Genomic DNA, 16,390 nt, shown 5'->3' on the forward strand with positions numbered 1-16,390 from the left:
ATGTATTTTGGAAAATATGGTGCCCATATTTGCAAAATGTGTGTCTGAATGTTTAACAGATGCTCTGAAGACCTCATCTCTTGGTAACCTTTAGCTTCATTAATATTAAAACTTTATGATATATATCATTTATTCCCCTGACATTCTACAGTTTTTTTTCTTTTTTCTATTCTCTTTTCTATTTCTTTTTTGAGGGTTTGGGAAGGGAGGTGGTTTTATATACTATATATGTGATTTCTGAAGTCTTTTATTGAATGAAATGTATTTACTGTTGTGGTTTAAAAATTGTTAAATAAAATATTTTAAAAACAGTGTGAACAGGAGCAGGATGAGTACACAGCCCTGAGGTGCGTCAGTGCACAGTATGATGGTGCTCAACGTTCTAATCCCAATTGGAACAGACTGTGTTCTTTCTGTTAGAAAGTCCAGAATCCAGTTACAGAGAGAGGTATTGAGTCCCAGCAAGGACAGGTTCTCCACCAGCATCTTGGGAATGATCAGATTAAACACCGAGCTAAAGTCAATGAACAACAGCCTGGCGAATGAGGTGTTAAGAAAGGACAAGACTGTAGCGTCATTAGTGGAACAGTTCCCTGTGTAGACAAACTGAAATTGGTCCAGTGAATCTGGGAGGTGCACTTTGATCCATTTCATCACCAGATGTTCAATGCATTTCATAATGGTGGAGGTCAGTGCCACAGGGTGGTAGTCATTGAGGACTGTTACTGTCACCCTCTTTGCTACCGGGATGAGGGTAACTGCCTTGAAACCCACAGGAATGATAGACACCTAAATGACATGTTGAAGATCTCCATCAGTTGGCATGTGCAGTCCTTCAGTACCCGACCAGGTACGTTATCCGGTCCCATGGCCTTGTGCAGGTTCACCCTGGATAGAATTCTTCTCTTGGCCGTGGCTATGCAAGGGCCCTATTCATCAGGGAGAGATTCTACCCAAAAGCTGTGCTTAGTCTGCCTTACTGACATTGGACATGTATTATCTCTACCACTAAAGACACTCCCCTTGGGTATAACTGTGTACGCGCCCTTTGTCTTTCATTATTGTATCACTAGTTTCTGCTAATAAAAGCCCTGATTACTGGTTAACTACACAGCCTTCGTCTTCTTCATTAACTGGCACTTCAATTTTATTAGCAGAAATGGATGCAGCACTCAAGCTAGAGCGGCTGATAATCGACCAGTCTGCCTCGAGGACCCGAGAAATCTTCAACCACTGGATTGCTTGTTTCTATTACTACATGGCTCGGAACAATGTGGTCAATGAGGCGATACAGTGGGGTCACCTGAATTCCCTACTGGGTGAGATCCCTTTTGCTGTAACGCGAGGAGCTATGATTCTGACTATATCCCGGGAATGACTGACCGCTTACTATACGTCGCCACGGAATGTGGTACTTGCTCGACACCAGTTGCTGACTAGACGCCAGAAACCCGGGGAAAGTGATGCTGCCTATGCACTGGCTCTCGACTCGCTGGCAAACGAATGTGATGTCAGGGCAGTCAATGTGGAACAACACCGCAATGCTTTGAAGCTGGATGCTTTTGTCAATGGAATCGACTCCAGTTACATCCGTCAGAGGCTGTCACACTAGCCAAAACACTGAGAAGCACCATACAGTCCAGCAAAATGCTGGAAAGTGAAAAAGAAACCTCCAGGAGTGCTGGAACACTGAAGGAGAGAAGGGGACAAATCCCTGGGAAAGGTTACTTCTGTAATAAGAGCTGGTATCCCAGACAGAAGTGCCCGGCTTGATTCGCTTCATGCAGCTACTGTGCTTCACTAAACCAAGTAGGGCAAAGAATACTCCCACCAATAAGAAGAAGAAAAGTGCTAAAAAAATTCATCCTGGAGCCACTGGAATGGAAGTCAACCATGAAAGGGTGCATACACAGTTATACCCAAGGGGAGTGTCTTTAGTGGTAGAGATAATACACGTCCAATGTCAGTAAGGCAGACTAAGCACGGCGGGGACTGACAGCTCAACACAGTATGTATCTGTATGCATTTGGAGGTAGAGCTCCGATCCCACAGGCCAGGCCTTACATTAAATATCTGAGTTCAATAGACCTCTGACAACCTGGCTCTTCCACAGCACTGCCTGTAAATCATGAATTTTTTTCCATACCTTGGGAACCAATGAAAAAGGACCCCATCACAAAATTGACCACTGCCTGTATTGTGCCAGCACAGAATGACCTTTGAATAGGAATATAGATAAAAAGAATTTAGAAGGAAACGGGCCAAAATGCAGGCAAATGGGACCACCCCAGAATGCCAAGTTGGTCAGTATTAATGAGTTGGGCCAAAGGGCCTGTTCCATGCTCTATGATTTCTTGCCTTCACCACTGGTTTAACTTTCACTGGCACACACTTCAGCATCTCATTCAAACAAACTCTTTACTCATTTCTCCCTCACTCCCTTCCTTCTCCTCCTCTCCTTTTTCCTTTTTACTCCCCTACCCATGTGTACCTCTCTCTCACACACACACACACACACCACTTGGGACATGCCTGCAACATATGGGGCCAGTCAGTTAAAAACAGCATGTGGAAATTTCTTCTCTCTGAGGATGGGGAATTTCTGGAATTCTCTGCATGCAAGGATGGTAGAGATCACATCATTCGATCTATTAAAGTTAGGGATGGATAAATATCTGAAAGATTGAGGAATTGAGGGCTATGGGGAACTGGAGCAGTAGAGAAGTTAAGGTTAGTACAGATCATGTTGAATTTAAACTTAAACCTACAGCACAGTAACAGGCCCTTTCAACCAATTGACCTATAACTCTTGGTACATTTTGAAGGGTGGGAGGAAACCAGAGCACCCAGGGAAAACCCATATAGACATGGAGAGAACCTACAAACCGCTTACCCCAGTCCAGATCGCTGGCATTATTACACATTAACCGTTACACTAAACGTGTCACCATAGAGAATGGCAGGATAAGCTTGAAGGGCTGAGCGGCCTACTCCTGCTCCTATTTTCTTGTGTTCTTATGCACAGAAACATCAGGAGGCCATGCGTAAACAGTGGAAGGTGTACACAGCGTCTGAAAAGCCTCCTGACTCACCCTGTGAATCCTGAGCAAATCTCTTCAGCAACCCACATAAATGAAGTGGAATTAAGTCAAAGCACAAAGTGCTGGAGAAACTCAGCTGGACATATGAAACAAAGATAAAAATCATAACCGACGTTTCGGGCTTGAGCCCTTCATCAAGGAATGGAAGAATATCGGCAAGCAACCAATCAAAACGATGGCGGGGGGAGGGTGAGCAAAGGCAGAAGATAATAGGAGGGAGGGGACAGCAGTGACAGGGGAGGAAGGATGGATCGGTGGGTGGAGGGAGGAGGGGAAAAAAGGCAAGCAGGTTAGCAGAAAGCAGAGAAATTGATGTTAATGCCATCTGGCTGGAGAGGGCCCAGATGAAAAATAAGGTTTCTCCTCCAGTCTACGGGTGGTCAGAGTGGGATAGTACATAACGCCATTGACAGACATGTGAGTGTGGGAGTGTGACTTCGAATTGAAACAGTTGGCTTCTGGGAGGTCTCTTTTGTAACGGACAAGCGAAGGTGCTCAGGCGAAGCGATCTCCCAATCTGCGACCGGTTTCTCCAATGTAGAGAAGGCCACAAAGGGAGCACCGGATGCTGTATGGGTTTTCCCCGGGGGCTCTGGTTTCCTCCCACTTCAGTCATGTGGATGAACAAGTGAAGTGTTGCTTCACTTCAAAGGCCTTTTTGGGAGGAGGTGTGGATGCAAGTATTGCACCTCCTGCGGCCACAGGGAAAGGTGCTGGGGTGGAGGGGGGCGAGGGGGTGGGCGCAGTAGGTGGGGAGGAATGAGTGCACAAGGGAAACACGGAAGGAGTAGTCCCTACGGAAGGCAGAGAGGGGTGGAGAAGGGAAAATTACCCCAAGGATCTGCTTAAGAAGAAGACTTATTTAAATGGTCACAATATGGTGGGGGGAGAAAGGGATGGAAAACCACAGTGTTTACAGTCCGCACAGTGCCTGCCCATATGAACAGCAAGCTGGCGATGACTGAACCTTGCTTCATTTCAGTAACCTTCTCACTTCCTGGCACCACATTCATATGCAAGTCACTTCAAAATACAGGGCACATCCCTTGTGAGTGGAGGTTACAAATGGCATATTATATTTTGTCAATTAATACTGAGAGCACCCATTAATTATCTAAACCCTAAACAGTAAAATCCATGTAATCCATTTAACTGAAGCTTAGCACTGCTGAATTCATTAGGACGGCTGTATAAATACAAATTCCCTCTCCTTTTTTACATAATAGCTTCGATAACAAAGGACTTCAGCGTGCAGTGATGTGCCTCGAGAAGGAGAGAGTGTTCTTCCAACTTAAGTCATGACAGGAACACTTCGACAATAAGGGTGCATGACTGCCAAATTGGACTGCACACATTTGTATCAGGATATTTCCCCGTGAATGAGTGAGGCTGCAAACTCTATACTGGGTGAGGCAGATAAGCGCAATGTGCACAGTGTGCCTTCTGCAGATCAATGCTGCATCACATTGACATTCCACCCAGTCTACCTGCGCAAAATTAGCTGACAATGGATGCTCCCTGCTGGAACTGATGATGACTGAGGTTCACAAAACCTGGCTAATGTTAGTGAAACATGAAGGTCTGCAGACACTGTGTACAATCTTAACCCTCTCACTGCTGGGTGTTAGTTGCTTAGCCGCAGCTAATTCAGTGGAAGGTCGGTCTACGCTGTGATTACTCCTGTAACCTGGGTTTAAATCCAGCACTGGCTATAAGGAGTAATCCCCGTGACAACCACAGGTTTTCCCAGGGAGATCCAGTTTCTTCCCACCCTGCAAAGATGTATGGGGTTGGTAGGTTAATTGGGTCTAATTGGGCACCACACGTTTGATGGGCTGAAAGGGCCATTTACTGTGCTGTATTATTAAAAATAAATTATTTAAATTGCATCTTATGGAGCCCCGAGATGCTCCAACATGTTTTGCAGCCAATGGACTATTTTAAAGATGATCTATGCTGTGTTGGTGGAAGTGCAGCCAGCAAGTTACCTGTAGCAAATTCCCCAAAACAGTAAAATGTCAATGTTCTAAGAGGCAACTTCCCTACTCCAGGGGATTGCTGGGTCTAGATGGCAGACACTTCAGCATCTCATTCAAACAAATTCTTTACTCCTTTTTGCTCCCCTACCCATGAGTACCTCTCTCACACACACACACACACACACACACACACACACACACACACACACACACACACACACACACACACACACACACACACACACACACACACACACACACACACACACACACACACCAGTGGTGTTCCTATACACTTGCTGGCCTGATCCTTCCTGGTGCCTGGTGGAGGAACTTGGTGGTTCAGAAGGTGCTGCTGGAGTAACTTGGGTGAATAACAGCAGAGCATTTTGTAGATGACTTAGTGATAGTGGAGGGAATGAATGGTTAGTGCCAGAGTTGGCGTCAGAACAAGTCTAATCGGAGGGCATTAGATTAACCACGGTGGGGCGGGCATAATTTGCCATTCGAAAGCTAGCTCAGCGGGGAGGGGGGGATGCGTTGTGCCTACCTGCCATGAACCTCCTCTGTGAGCCGCCATCACGCTTGACCCTCTGACATAATGCGCTGCTTATATCACGTGGAGCCTAGTGACACTAGTGGGTGGGGGCACAATAATTCATTTGGGGGGAGGCAATGCCCGCGAATGCCCCCATTGGCACTGGCCGTGGTTAGTGCAGTTGGTTGAGTGCCATTTACGCAGGATGCTTGTCCTGGATGATGTCAGGCTTCTAATTTTCATATTTCCTTTAGAAAGTGGATCTTTGATGAGATCTTTTGGCCCACTGAATCCATGCTGGCTCTCAGATCGATCCCGCCACTTCCCCACATCTATGCTTTCATTCTCGCCCATGATTTCACCCACCAGTCACCTACTCCACGGGTAATTTATTGTTACCAATTCAAATAGCAACCAACATGTCTTTAGGATATGGGAGGAATCCGGAAAACCTGGGACAAGTCAACGCAGTCAGAGGTCAGGATCAAACCCAGACTGCTGGAGCTGTCAGACATCTGCAATTCCTGCAGTGCCACTGCCCCACCTGTGCTTGTGCTCTAGTGAGTTCTTGGCACCCACACTCATCCAGACGAGTGCAGAGTATTTCACCATACATCTAATTTAAGCCTTGCGGATAAAGGTGTGGCCTTGGGCTGTCAGGACATGAGTCTTTTACTGCCTGATAATCAGTCATTGACCTGCTCATGTAGCCAATAGTATTTATGTGAATGGGCTAGTTTCAGATTTATTGTCAGAGTGCATCACTTACAACCCTGAGATTCTTTTTCCTGTGGGCGAGGCAGAATTACCACTTATTGGCAGTGAAATTAAAAAATGTACTCAATGTACTCATGTAAACAAATAAAGAAATGTAAACAAAATACCAAGAGAAAAAAAAATCAAAGTTCACAAGTAAGTGTCCTTAAAAGAGTCCCTGATTGAGTTTGTTATTGAGGAGTCTGATGGTGGAGGGGGAGCAGCTGTTCCTGAACCTGGAGGAGCGAGTCTTGTGGCACCGACAACTCTTTCCTGATAGTAGCAAAGAGAACAGAGTGGGTGCTGGGTGGTGTGGATCCTCCGACGGTGGCATTTCCTGTATATATTCTCGATGGTGGGAAGGGTTTTGCCTGTGATGTACTGGGCTGTGTCCACTACCTTCTGCAGGGATTTATAATCAGGGATATTGGTATCCCCACACCAGACTGTGATGCAGCTGGTCAGCACACTTTCCACCAGACCTCTGTAGAAATTTGCCAGTTTTCAATGTCAGACCAAACCTCTGCAAACTCCTGATTTTCTGGTCAGTGATGACTCCTGGGGCATCGATATGGAGGGCACAGCAAAGGCAAACTCAAGGGTAGATGGTTAAACTCCCTCATCAGAGATAGCCATTGCTGGGGACTTTCGTGGCACAAGTACTACTTGTCATTTATCACTCCAAGTCTGAACATTTCCCAGATCTTGCTACACAAGGGCATGGACTGCTTCATTGGCAAAGAAGTTGAAATCAGAATTGAACACTGTGCAATCGCCAGTGAGGTAGCCCGATGCTCGCTTTATTATGCTCATGTGATGTTGAAGCTTTGTAAGGCACTAGTGAGACATCGCTTGGAGAATTGTGAGCAGTTTTTGGCTCCTCATTTGAGATAGGATGTCCTGACGTTGGAAAAGGTTCAAAGGAGGTTCAAAAGGATGATTCCAGGAAAGAAAGGGTTATCATATGAAGAGCATTTGATAGCTTTTGGCCTCTACTCATTGGAATTTAGGAGAATGAAGGGGGAATCTCATTGAAATAACATGGACGGAGTAGATGTCAAGATGTTATTTCCCATGGTGGAAGAGGGCTCGACTTCAGGATTGAAGTGCGTCCTCTTAGAACAGAGATGTGGAGGAATTTCTTCAACTAGAGGGTGGTGAGAATTTGTTGTCACAGGCGGTTGTGGAGGCCAGGTCATTGGGTGTATTTAAGGCAGAGATTGATAGGTTTTTGATTTGCCAGGGCATCAAGGGTTCTGGGGAGAAGGCCGGACAGTGGGGGCTGAGTGGGAAATGGATCAGTGGGGCAGACTTGATGGGCTGAATAGCCTATTTCTGCTCCTAAGTCTGGTGAAGCAGCTGAAAATGGTTAGACTTCGGATGCTGGCTTGAGGAATTCCAGAAGGAACAGATGTGAATTATCTGGAGCAACCACAATCATCATCCCTTCTGCCAGAATAATTACAGCACTGGAGAGTTTACCCCTTGATGTCGTGGGCTTCAGTTTCACCAGGGCACCTTGACACTAGTCAATCAATGCTGCCTCGATGACAAGGCTAATCATTCCCACCTCACCAGCACTCACTCTACTTCAGTTCTTCTTCTGCAATGTGTTATCAGTTAATAGCGTCTTTGAATTCATGAGCAGGTTCAGAGCATAAGACATGATGCTCACTCAATCTGTCCAGTCTCTAGAGACTTTCGAAGAGCAATCTGGCTGGTCCCACTCGTCTGTTCTTACTCGGGCTGGGGCAGAAGGAGGCGATTCCACCAATCGGATCTTTGCCGGCTCTCAGCGGAACAACCCCATTAGTCCCATTCCTCTCCTTACTTTATTACATTCTGCAAATTATTCTCTCTCACAACAATTCTCCTTAGATTCGCCACTTACCTACATTAAGAGGTGTTCTGCAAGTGCCAATTAAACTACTGTATTCTTGCGAGAAACCATCCCTACCTTCCATGGCCATTTTTGGCTTTCAAACAGTGCCATAGAGTTATACAGCTCAGAAACAGGCCCATGCTGATGTGAATTATCTGTAGGAACCACGAAGTTCCAACCTGACCAAGTTCCATTTGCCGATACAGTAAAACCCCTGGTACCCGGCAGCTATGGGGATTGGTCCATGCTGAAATGAATTTTCTGGTTGCTTGATATTGCATGCTGAGTGATTGACAAACTAAAGGCAATGTGTGCCAATTTTAAACCTGATTTGTTCAACTATTTATTAACCGTGATCTTTTTGTCAGTTGCTCGAGGCTGCCACTTGCTTGAATTCCAGATATCAGGGGTTTTACTGTATTTGCCTGATATTCAAATCTATGAATTTTCATCATCAGAGTACCTGCCCAAATGTCTTTTAAACCTTCCTCTATCTAGTGCTTCTTCTGTCAGCTCATTCCATATACCCACTACCCACTGTGTGGAAAACTTGCTCCTGAGACTGTAGCGGCTCACCCGCATGACAAGCGAACCAGCGCCAGCAGCCGCAGTTAAGTCCGCAGCCAGCGGCATCCACGGAGATGCTCAGCACAGGGCAAAGCCACGGCCTGGAAGTTGGCGTCATTTCCGCCCCACTGGGGCGTGAAGGACTCTGGGACCAGACAGGCCTCTTTAAGCACCCGATTTCAAACCAGTAAAGTCAGTTACTCCAGAACTCTGCAGGATTCAGCATATTCCTCGCTTAGTGGCTTAACAGCCACATTGGTGACCTAGATGGTCCAAATGCATTTGGACCCGACGCAAACAACTCCAGCAGAATTAGACAACACAAATGACTCATCTTTTCAAAATGCAGTTTCACTGAAACTGCCGACTTTCTGGATCACTCAGCCCCTCATCTGGTTCCAGCAGGGAGAGGCCCAGTTCCAGGTCAGGAACATTGTCTCAGATGAGACCCGATATTACAATGTGGTGGCTGCATTCGACCAGGAAATAGCAGGCCGCGAAATGGACTTTCTATAGCAGCCTCTGGAGGCTGGCAGGTATGAGGCACTCAAGGCCCTGTTAGTCTGCACATTCAGCCTCTCATGCCATGAACAGGCAGCACAGTTGCTATGGATGGATGGCCTAGGTGACCAGGTGCCATCAGCCCTAATGAGAGACACGCTGGCACTAACAGATGATGGAGGACATCCACCTCCTACTAGCAAATGAGGATTTCTCCCACCCATGAAAAGTGTCCGCTCATGCAGATGTTTTGTGGCTCACCAAACAAGACAGCAGGGCCAGTGTTGGAATGAGTGCTGAGTCACACCCAAAGGCCTTCCCACACTTCACCCTATCAGTTAAACCTGCAACACCCGCACCGAGCAATGACATCATTTCTGAATCTTGGTGCTTTTACCATCAAAGACGGGGATCCGGGGCCCACTGATGCCAACCGCCAAGCTCGTTTCAGGGAAACATAAAGGTCAGGTGGCTATGGCAACTGACCATTGTAATAGCCTCCTGTACATCTGGGACAGGCACTCTGGGCATAGATTCCACTGAAGCCAAAATCAGTGTCCTGCTCTCCTCGAGCCAAGATATCAGAACTAGAGAGGCCGGTCCAGAGCTCACGTCAGCACCCTCTGCACTTACAGCAAATGGACTGCCCCCTTGCAATTTGGTTCCTGCCAATTCATGTGGATGTTCACACTGGCCACAGTGTCCTCGCCATTGCTGGGGCAGACTTCCTCCATGCGCCCAGTTACTGATGGACCTGAAGGGATAGAGGCTGGTCAACACTTAGACTTTCCAAGCCTTTCCCACTGGGGAGGCCAAGTTGGCAGCACCTCATCTCTACTCCATCACATGCTCAGACAAGGAGTTTGCCAGGGTGTTATCAGCGTTCCCTTCTATCATCATGTCGCAGTTTTTCATGGCAGCCCCCAAACCTGGTGTGACACACCATATCCCCATACAGACTACTGCCAGACAAGCTCCGGCTCACGAGAGAAGAGTTTAACAAGATGGAGAGAATGGGAATTGTGCGGCACTCGCACAGCCCATGGACTTCCCTGCTCCATATGGTGCCGAAGTCCACAGGAGGATAGAAGGTGTTTGGTGACCACAGGAGGCTGCATGATACAACCATCTCCGATAGATGCCCAGTCCCGCACATCCAGGATTTCACAGCCAACATGCACAGGGTACACATCTTTTCCAAGATAGACTGATGGGTGGGTATCACCAGATCCCACTCCATCCCAAGGATGTCCCAAAGGTGGCCAATATAACCCCATTTGGCCTGTTTGAATTCCCGAGAACACCATTTGGCCTTAAAAATGCAGTGCAGACCTGCCAGCGCCTCATGAACACGGTGGGGCGTGACTTGGACTTTCTATTCATCTACCTGGATGATATCCCGGAGACCATCCGCTCCCGCCAAGAGCATCTGACCCATCTGCTCCTCCTCTGCTGCTGCCTCAGTGACTGCAGACTGGCGGTCAGCCTCACCAAGTTCCAGTTTGGCTTGTCCACCATCAATTTCTTGGGACACTGGATCGACCATCACAGAGCTGTTCCCCTGCCGGGAAAGTGGAGGTCATTTGTCAATTTACCAGACTCAAAACGGTGTTGGGATGGTTAACTTCTACCACCAGTTCATTCCCTCAGCGGCCCAAATTATGTGCCCACTTTTTGGTTTGATGTCTGTCAAAGCCAAAGAAGTTTGCATTCGACCAGGCCAAAGATGAGCTAGTCAACGCCATGCACCTGGTCCACCCCCAGATGGACCTTCACCATGGATGTTTCCAAAACGCAGTTGGCGGTGTATTCAAAGAATTAATAGAAAGACAATGGAAGCCACTCACTTTCGTCAGCCGACACCTGTGGCCCCCGGAAGTTGAGTACAGCACATTCAACAGGGAGCTACTAGCCCTCAACCTGGCGATTCTGCACTTCAGGTATTTCCTAGAAGGGAGAGAGTTCACGATCTTCACAGATCACAAGCCCCTCACCTTTGTATCATCAAAGCGTCTATCCCTTGGTCAGCCTGCCAACAGCACCACCTGTCCTACATGTCCGAATTCATGTCTCGGGGAAGAAAAATGTGGTGGCAGATATATTGTCAAGAACATCCACCCACTCGGTGCAAGCCCCAGCCTCAGGAGTGGATTACATAGCACTAGCACAAGCACAGGAGGAGGACAGCAAAATACGGACATACCAAACCGTGTTCACCAGCCTATGTCTCGAAGACATATCCATTGGGCCTTGAGGTAAAAATACTTCTCCGCAACACTTCCACAGAGCAATCACGGCCCATCGTACTGGCTGCCTGGAGGTGCTGAATGTTCAACGCCTTACATGAGTTGGCCCACCCTTCCATCCAGGCGACCATCCAGCTAATCGTGGAGCAGTTCATGTGGCATGGCTTATGCAAACAGGTTGGACACTGGGCCAGGACATGCACACATTGCCAAACCTCCAAGGTCCAGAGACACATGAAGGCACCACTGCTAACGCACAGGAGGTTCGAGCATGTGCGCCTGGACATCGTTGGCCCACTACCTATTTCAAGAGGGGTGAGGTACATATTTACAATGTTGGACAGATTCACGAGGTGGCAGGAAGCTATTCCATTCAGTGAGACGACAACAGAGACATGCCAGGACCCTGATCACAACTTGAGTGGCGAGGTTCAGACTCTCCACCCACATCACTTTAGAAAGAGGTGTGGAGTTCACCTCAACCATATGGTCTGCAATGGTACAGCTCCTGGGAACCCAGCTACACTGAACAACTACTTGCCACCCCCATTCAAATGGCTTGATGGAATGTTTCTACAGGCACCTAAAATCAGCTCTGATGGCATGATTCCAAGGACCCAGGTGGGTAGATGAGCTCCCCTGGGTGCTGTTGGGCATCCGCACAGCACCCAAAGAAGACCTAGCTGTGTCATTGGCCGAGTTGCTTTATAGTTCACTGCTCACACTGTCTGGCGAGTTCATGCCTGCACCCCACAGCCAAGGAGACACACCGACAAAGGTGCTCACCAAGCTCAAGGAGAGTCTAGGGGCACTGGCTCCAGTTCCACCATCCCACCACAGAGCAGCACTTTGTATCTGACAACCTGCAGCAAAGTGAGTATGTGTTCATCCGCAGAGGAGCACACAACACTGCCCCTACAACGGCCATATGAAGGACCCTTCAGTGTAGTGTGACACAATGGGACCACCTGTGTTTTTGACATTGGGGGCTAGAGGGAACATTCACCATCAATCGTCTCAAACTGGCTCACCTGGACAATTAACGACCAGTCATTACACCACCTGCTAGGAGATGAGGCTGACCACGCCAAACACTGTATACAAGTTACAGTTCCTGCACCTCCCATTGCTGGTTCTGGGGGGGGTTGGGTGTCACGTGCCAACTCACCTGCACAAGCGAACCAGCGCCAGCAGCTTGTGGCATACAGAGAGGCTCAGCGTGGGGTAAAGCTGCGGCCTGGATGTTGGCATCACTTCCGCCCACTGGAGTGCTAAGGACCCTGGTACTGGGCAGGCCTTTTTAAGCATGCAATTGCAAACCAGTAAAGTAGTTACTCCAGAACTCTGCAAGACTTACCAGGTTCCTTTTGGTTTAGGGGATCAGCAGACATAAGATCCCCTTTTAAGTCTTTCCTCTATCAACATATGCTTTTGAGTTACAGAAGCTATCCATGCCCCTCGTGATTTTGTAAACCATGTACGGTCAGCCCCTCCTCTGAATCGGGAAAGCATCCTGGTCAACCCAGCCTCTCTATCTCACACAGGTTGCCCAGTTATGGCCACATCCTTATGAATCCCCTCCCTCCCGAGTTGGATACATCCTAGATTATATTATCTAGCCTCCTTTCAGTTGGTGGGGTTGGACAAACACATCAGGATCAGAATTTAATCGTCATGAACATGCCACGAAATTTGTTGTTTTGAGGCACCATGACAGGTGCAAATTATATTTCATAAATAAATAAATTAGTGCAAAAAGAAGAGTGAGTGTGCTGGTGTCTGTGGTTCATTGTTCACATCGTGTTAGGGCAGAGGTACCAACGACCTGATGCACTGAACGGCATTAAATGCTGGCAATTGCGAGAATGGGTGAGTCACTGGCAGGTGAGGGTAACTTGCATTTATAAAACAACTTTCTGTCTCAAAAGGCTGAGGAAGGGTGGTGAGGCTGCAGGTTCTCAGTTACATGGCCACCACGATATGCACGTCCCAATCCAACAAGTGTAATGTTTTGAAAGAGAGCACAATAAAAGTGAAAGCTCAGTAACTGTGCCTGCCGGACAGAGTGCACCACGGAGTTGGACCGTACGGCAGCAGGGCTTCGGCCCAGGTGTCCATGCCAAGCAAGATACCCGACTGAGCTTGCTTGTGTTGGGGTCGTATCCCTCTCAACCTTTCCTGTTGGGGCACCTGTCCAAATGTGATCTACATGTCATTACCACGTCCTCTGCAGCTGGTTCCAGCCTTTGTGTGGAAACGTTTTCTCTCACGTCCTTTTTAAATCTTTCCCAGTTGCTATAAACCTACGGCTCCTGGTTTTAGACTCTTCCAGAGTCATAAAAACTCTCACCCTTCAGACATACTAGTCTATGCTGACCAAGTTGGCATTCTGGGAAGTCCCATTCGCCAGCATTGTCTCATATCTTTCTGAACTCTTCATACCTGTAAATCTGCAATCAAAATAGTAACCAATTCTATAGCTTCCTTTGGCATGTCATTCCATATACCTACTGCCCTTTGGGTCCTTCTTTGTGACTGCTCACATTAACTGAGCCCCTCCTGACTTGTATACCTCCAATACGTGCTACAAGTCTTACTCACGGTCCTCTCTGTACCTGGGATAGAGTCCGATGCCAACTTCCTGCATCTCGCCATCGCTGATGGTGAAACAATTGCACATCACCTGTGTAAACAAGAAGGGAGATTGTGCATTACTCAATGTCCCAAGTCACCTGCTGGTGCAGCTTGCTGCGTGTGTGGGGTATCTGCTCTGTTAGATTCTCAGATATACCTATCCAACATTTCACAGCCACACACACAGCAAAGATGATCGTCACTGGACTTGTTCTGTGTTTGGAGCAGAATAATTTTACATTTCATAGCACTGTAGACCATTTGGCCCTTCTAACCTGTGCCTAACTATTATTCTTTCTAGACCCACCCAGTCCTTGGGGATCAGAGTGGCCAAGCAAATTATGTGACGAGAAGTTGCATGATTGTGGGACATTTCTTAAATGTGTTCCAGGTTTTATTATTTAATTAGAATTGGGCAGCCCAGTTGGTGTAGAGTCAGCGATCGGGTCTGGGGTTTGAATCCCGAGCTGTCTGTGTGGGGTTTCCCCCAGGGCTCTGGTTTCCTCCCACTGTTCAAAACGTACCAGGGGTATAGATTAATGGGGTGTAAATTGGGTGGTATGGACTCATGGGCCAAAATTGCCTGATGCTGTGCTGTGTGTTTAAAAAATATTTTTTAATGATAAGAAATGGGTTGCTGCGGTGTCTGGCAGGATATAAGAGGGTGCTTTGCAGGGCGAGTTTGCAGTTGGACAAGAGAACCATGGTGTGGTGCAGGGAAGAAGCTGAGTCAAGGTAGGGAAGCTGTGGTACAATGGGGAGAGACAGAGAGGTGTGCCATGTTCTGGGCTATGTTTGGTTGAGAAGGTGCAGATGGTTTACTGGAGAGGCAGTGACATGAACAACTGAGGTACAAGTGGCCTGTGAAACTGCTTATCAGTGAGATGCCGGTGATACAGTGATATTATTTGGTGGTAGATGTCACGGGTTTGGGAGCTCTCTCGGAGAAGCCTGGCCAAGTAACGGCAGTGCATTTTGTAGATGGTGCACACAGTACGGTCACAGTGCCCAGGAGGAGGGGGACTGAACGTTTCGGCTGGTGGATGAGGTACCACATTCTCCAGATCAGACTGGACATTGACATCTGTTGAGGCGACACTTGTCCAGGCAAGTTGAAAGGATACCATCACACTCCTGACATGTAGCATGGCTATGCCTTGGGTAGTGCCTTCGGGATGTTGTAAGTCACTGCTGTATCTCCCCCCTAGAGCTACAAACTGGTGTGCTAAGAGTTGCCAGTATTTTCCGCTTTTATTTCATGTTCACAGCAGCTGCATCCACTTTACTTTTGAATTCATATTAATTTTAAAATTGCAAAAGCTCAGTTGCTGGGAATGGAATCACAAATTTATTCCAATAACACGTTTCCCTCTCAACCATGACCAATTCGCAATAAGAAAGCATCATCCACAGAGCAACAAGTACATTTAAGTGAGACTGAACAATTGATTCTATGTTCTACCCACACGATATAAAACAAACATTAACCGCAGATAAATAGGTCACTCGCACGAGAAAGAAAAGCACTTCCACTCTTGACAGATGTCCAGGATCATCACTCTGACTTACTTATTCAAAGGTTCCTTTCATTGTCAGGTACATAATACATAAAAATGTAATATACATGATATACTTCATCTTTCGTCTGCTGTAAGGCAAACAAATAGTCGCCATGAGCATTTTAAATGGAGACATACAGCACAGTAACAGGCCCTTTCGGCCCACGAGTCCGTATCGCCCAATTACACCCAATTGGCCTACTCCCCCACCTAAACAATGGGAGGAAACCCACGCAGAAAAAGTACAAACTCCTTACAGACAGCACCAGATTTAAATACCATTTGCTGGCACCTTCCCAGCGTTGCACTAACAACTACCCTAACCAAGCCACCCTAACAATGCCTGGCGTCAATAACAATAGGAGAAAGAGAAGCAAAAGAGAGTCCCCCCAGAGATGCCGAGTGTCCGTGGATTCGCCTCCAGTGCTCCTGCAGCCTCTGCAGTCACACAGATTCTAGCTCAAACAATCGGCAACGCGAGATACAGATCAAAAACTCCAATACAATCAGGAGGCCCTTCCAGAACCACCCCCCCTTCCCGGGCCCCATCACTCTCTCGAATTCTGGCCCCGACAACTGGCCTCCATGAGTCAGTCTCCTGGAACCCGCAGAGTCTACGGGTGTATC

At 47.5% G+C, this 16,390-nt stretch overlaps 1 protein-coding gene across 1 annotated transcript in view; it reads right to left on the reverse strand.

Moving 5' to 3' along the window:
• Window positions 1-16,390, reverse strand: part of smyd3 (SET and MYND domain containing 3) — a 949,011-nt gene that overhangs the window by 167,876 nt on the left and 764,745 nt on the right. The window contains exon 6 of the mRNA XM_069930861.1: window positions 14,186-14,253. Coding sequence (XP_069786962.1) covers window positions 14,186-14,253 — 68 coding nt within the window. The remainder of the gene's footprint in view (window positions 1-14,185; window positions 14,254-16,390) is intronic.

This window comes from Narcine bancroftii, chromosome 4, assembly GCF_036971445.1.
Source record: "Narcine bancroftii isolate sNarBan1 chromosome 4, sNarBan1.hap1, whole genome shotgun sequence".
In the NCBI taxonomy this organism is placed as follows: Eukaryota; Metazoa; Chordata; class Chondrichthyes; order Torpediniformes; family Narcinidae; genus Narcine; species Narcine bancroftii.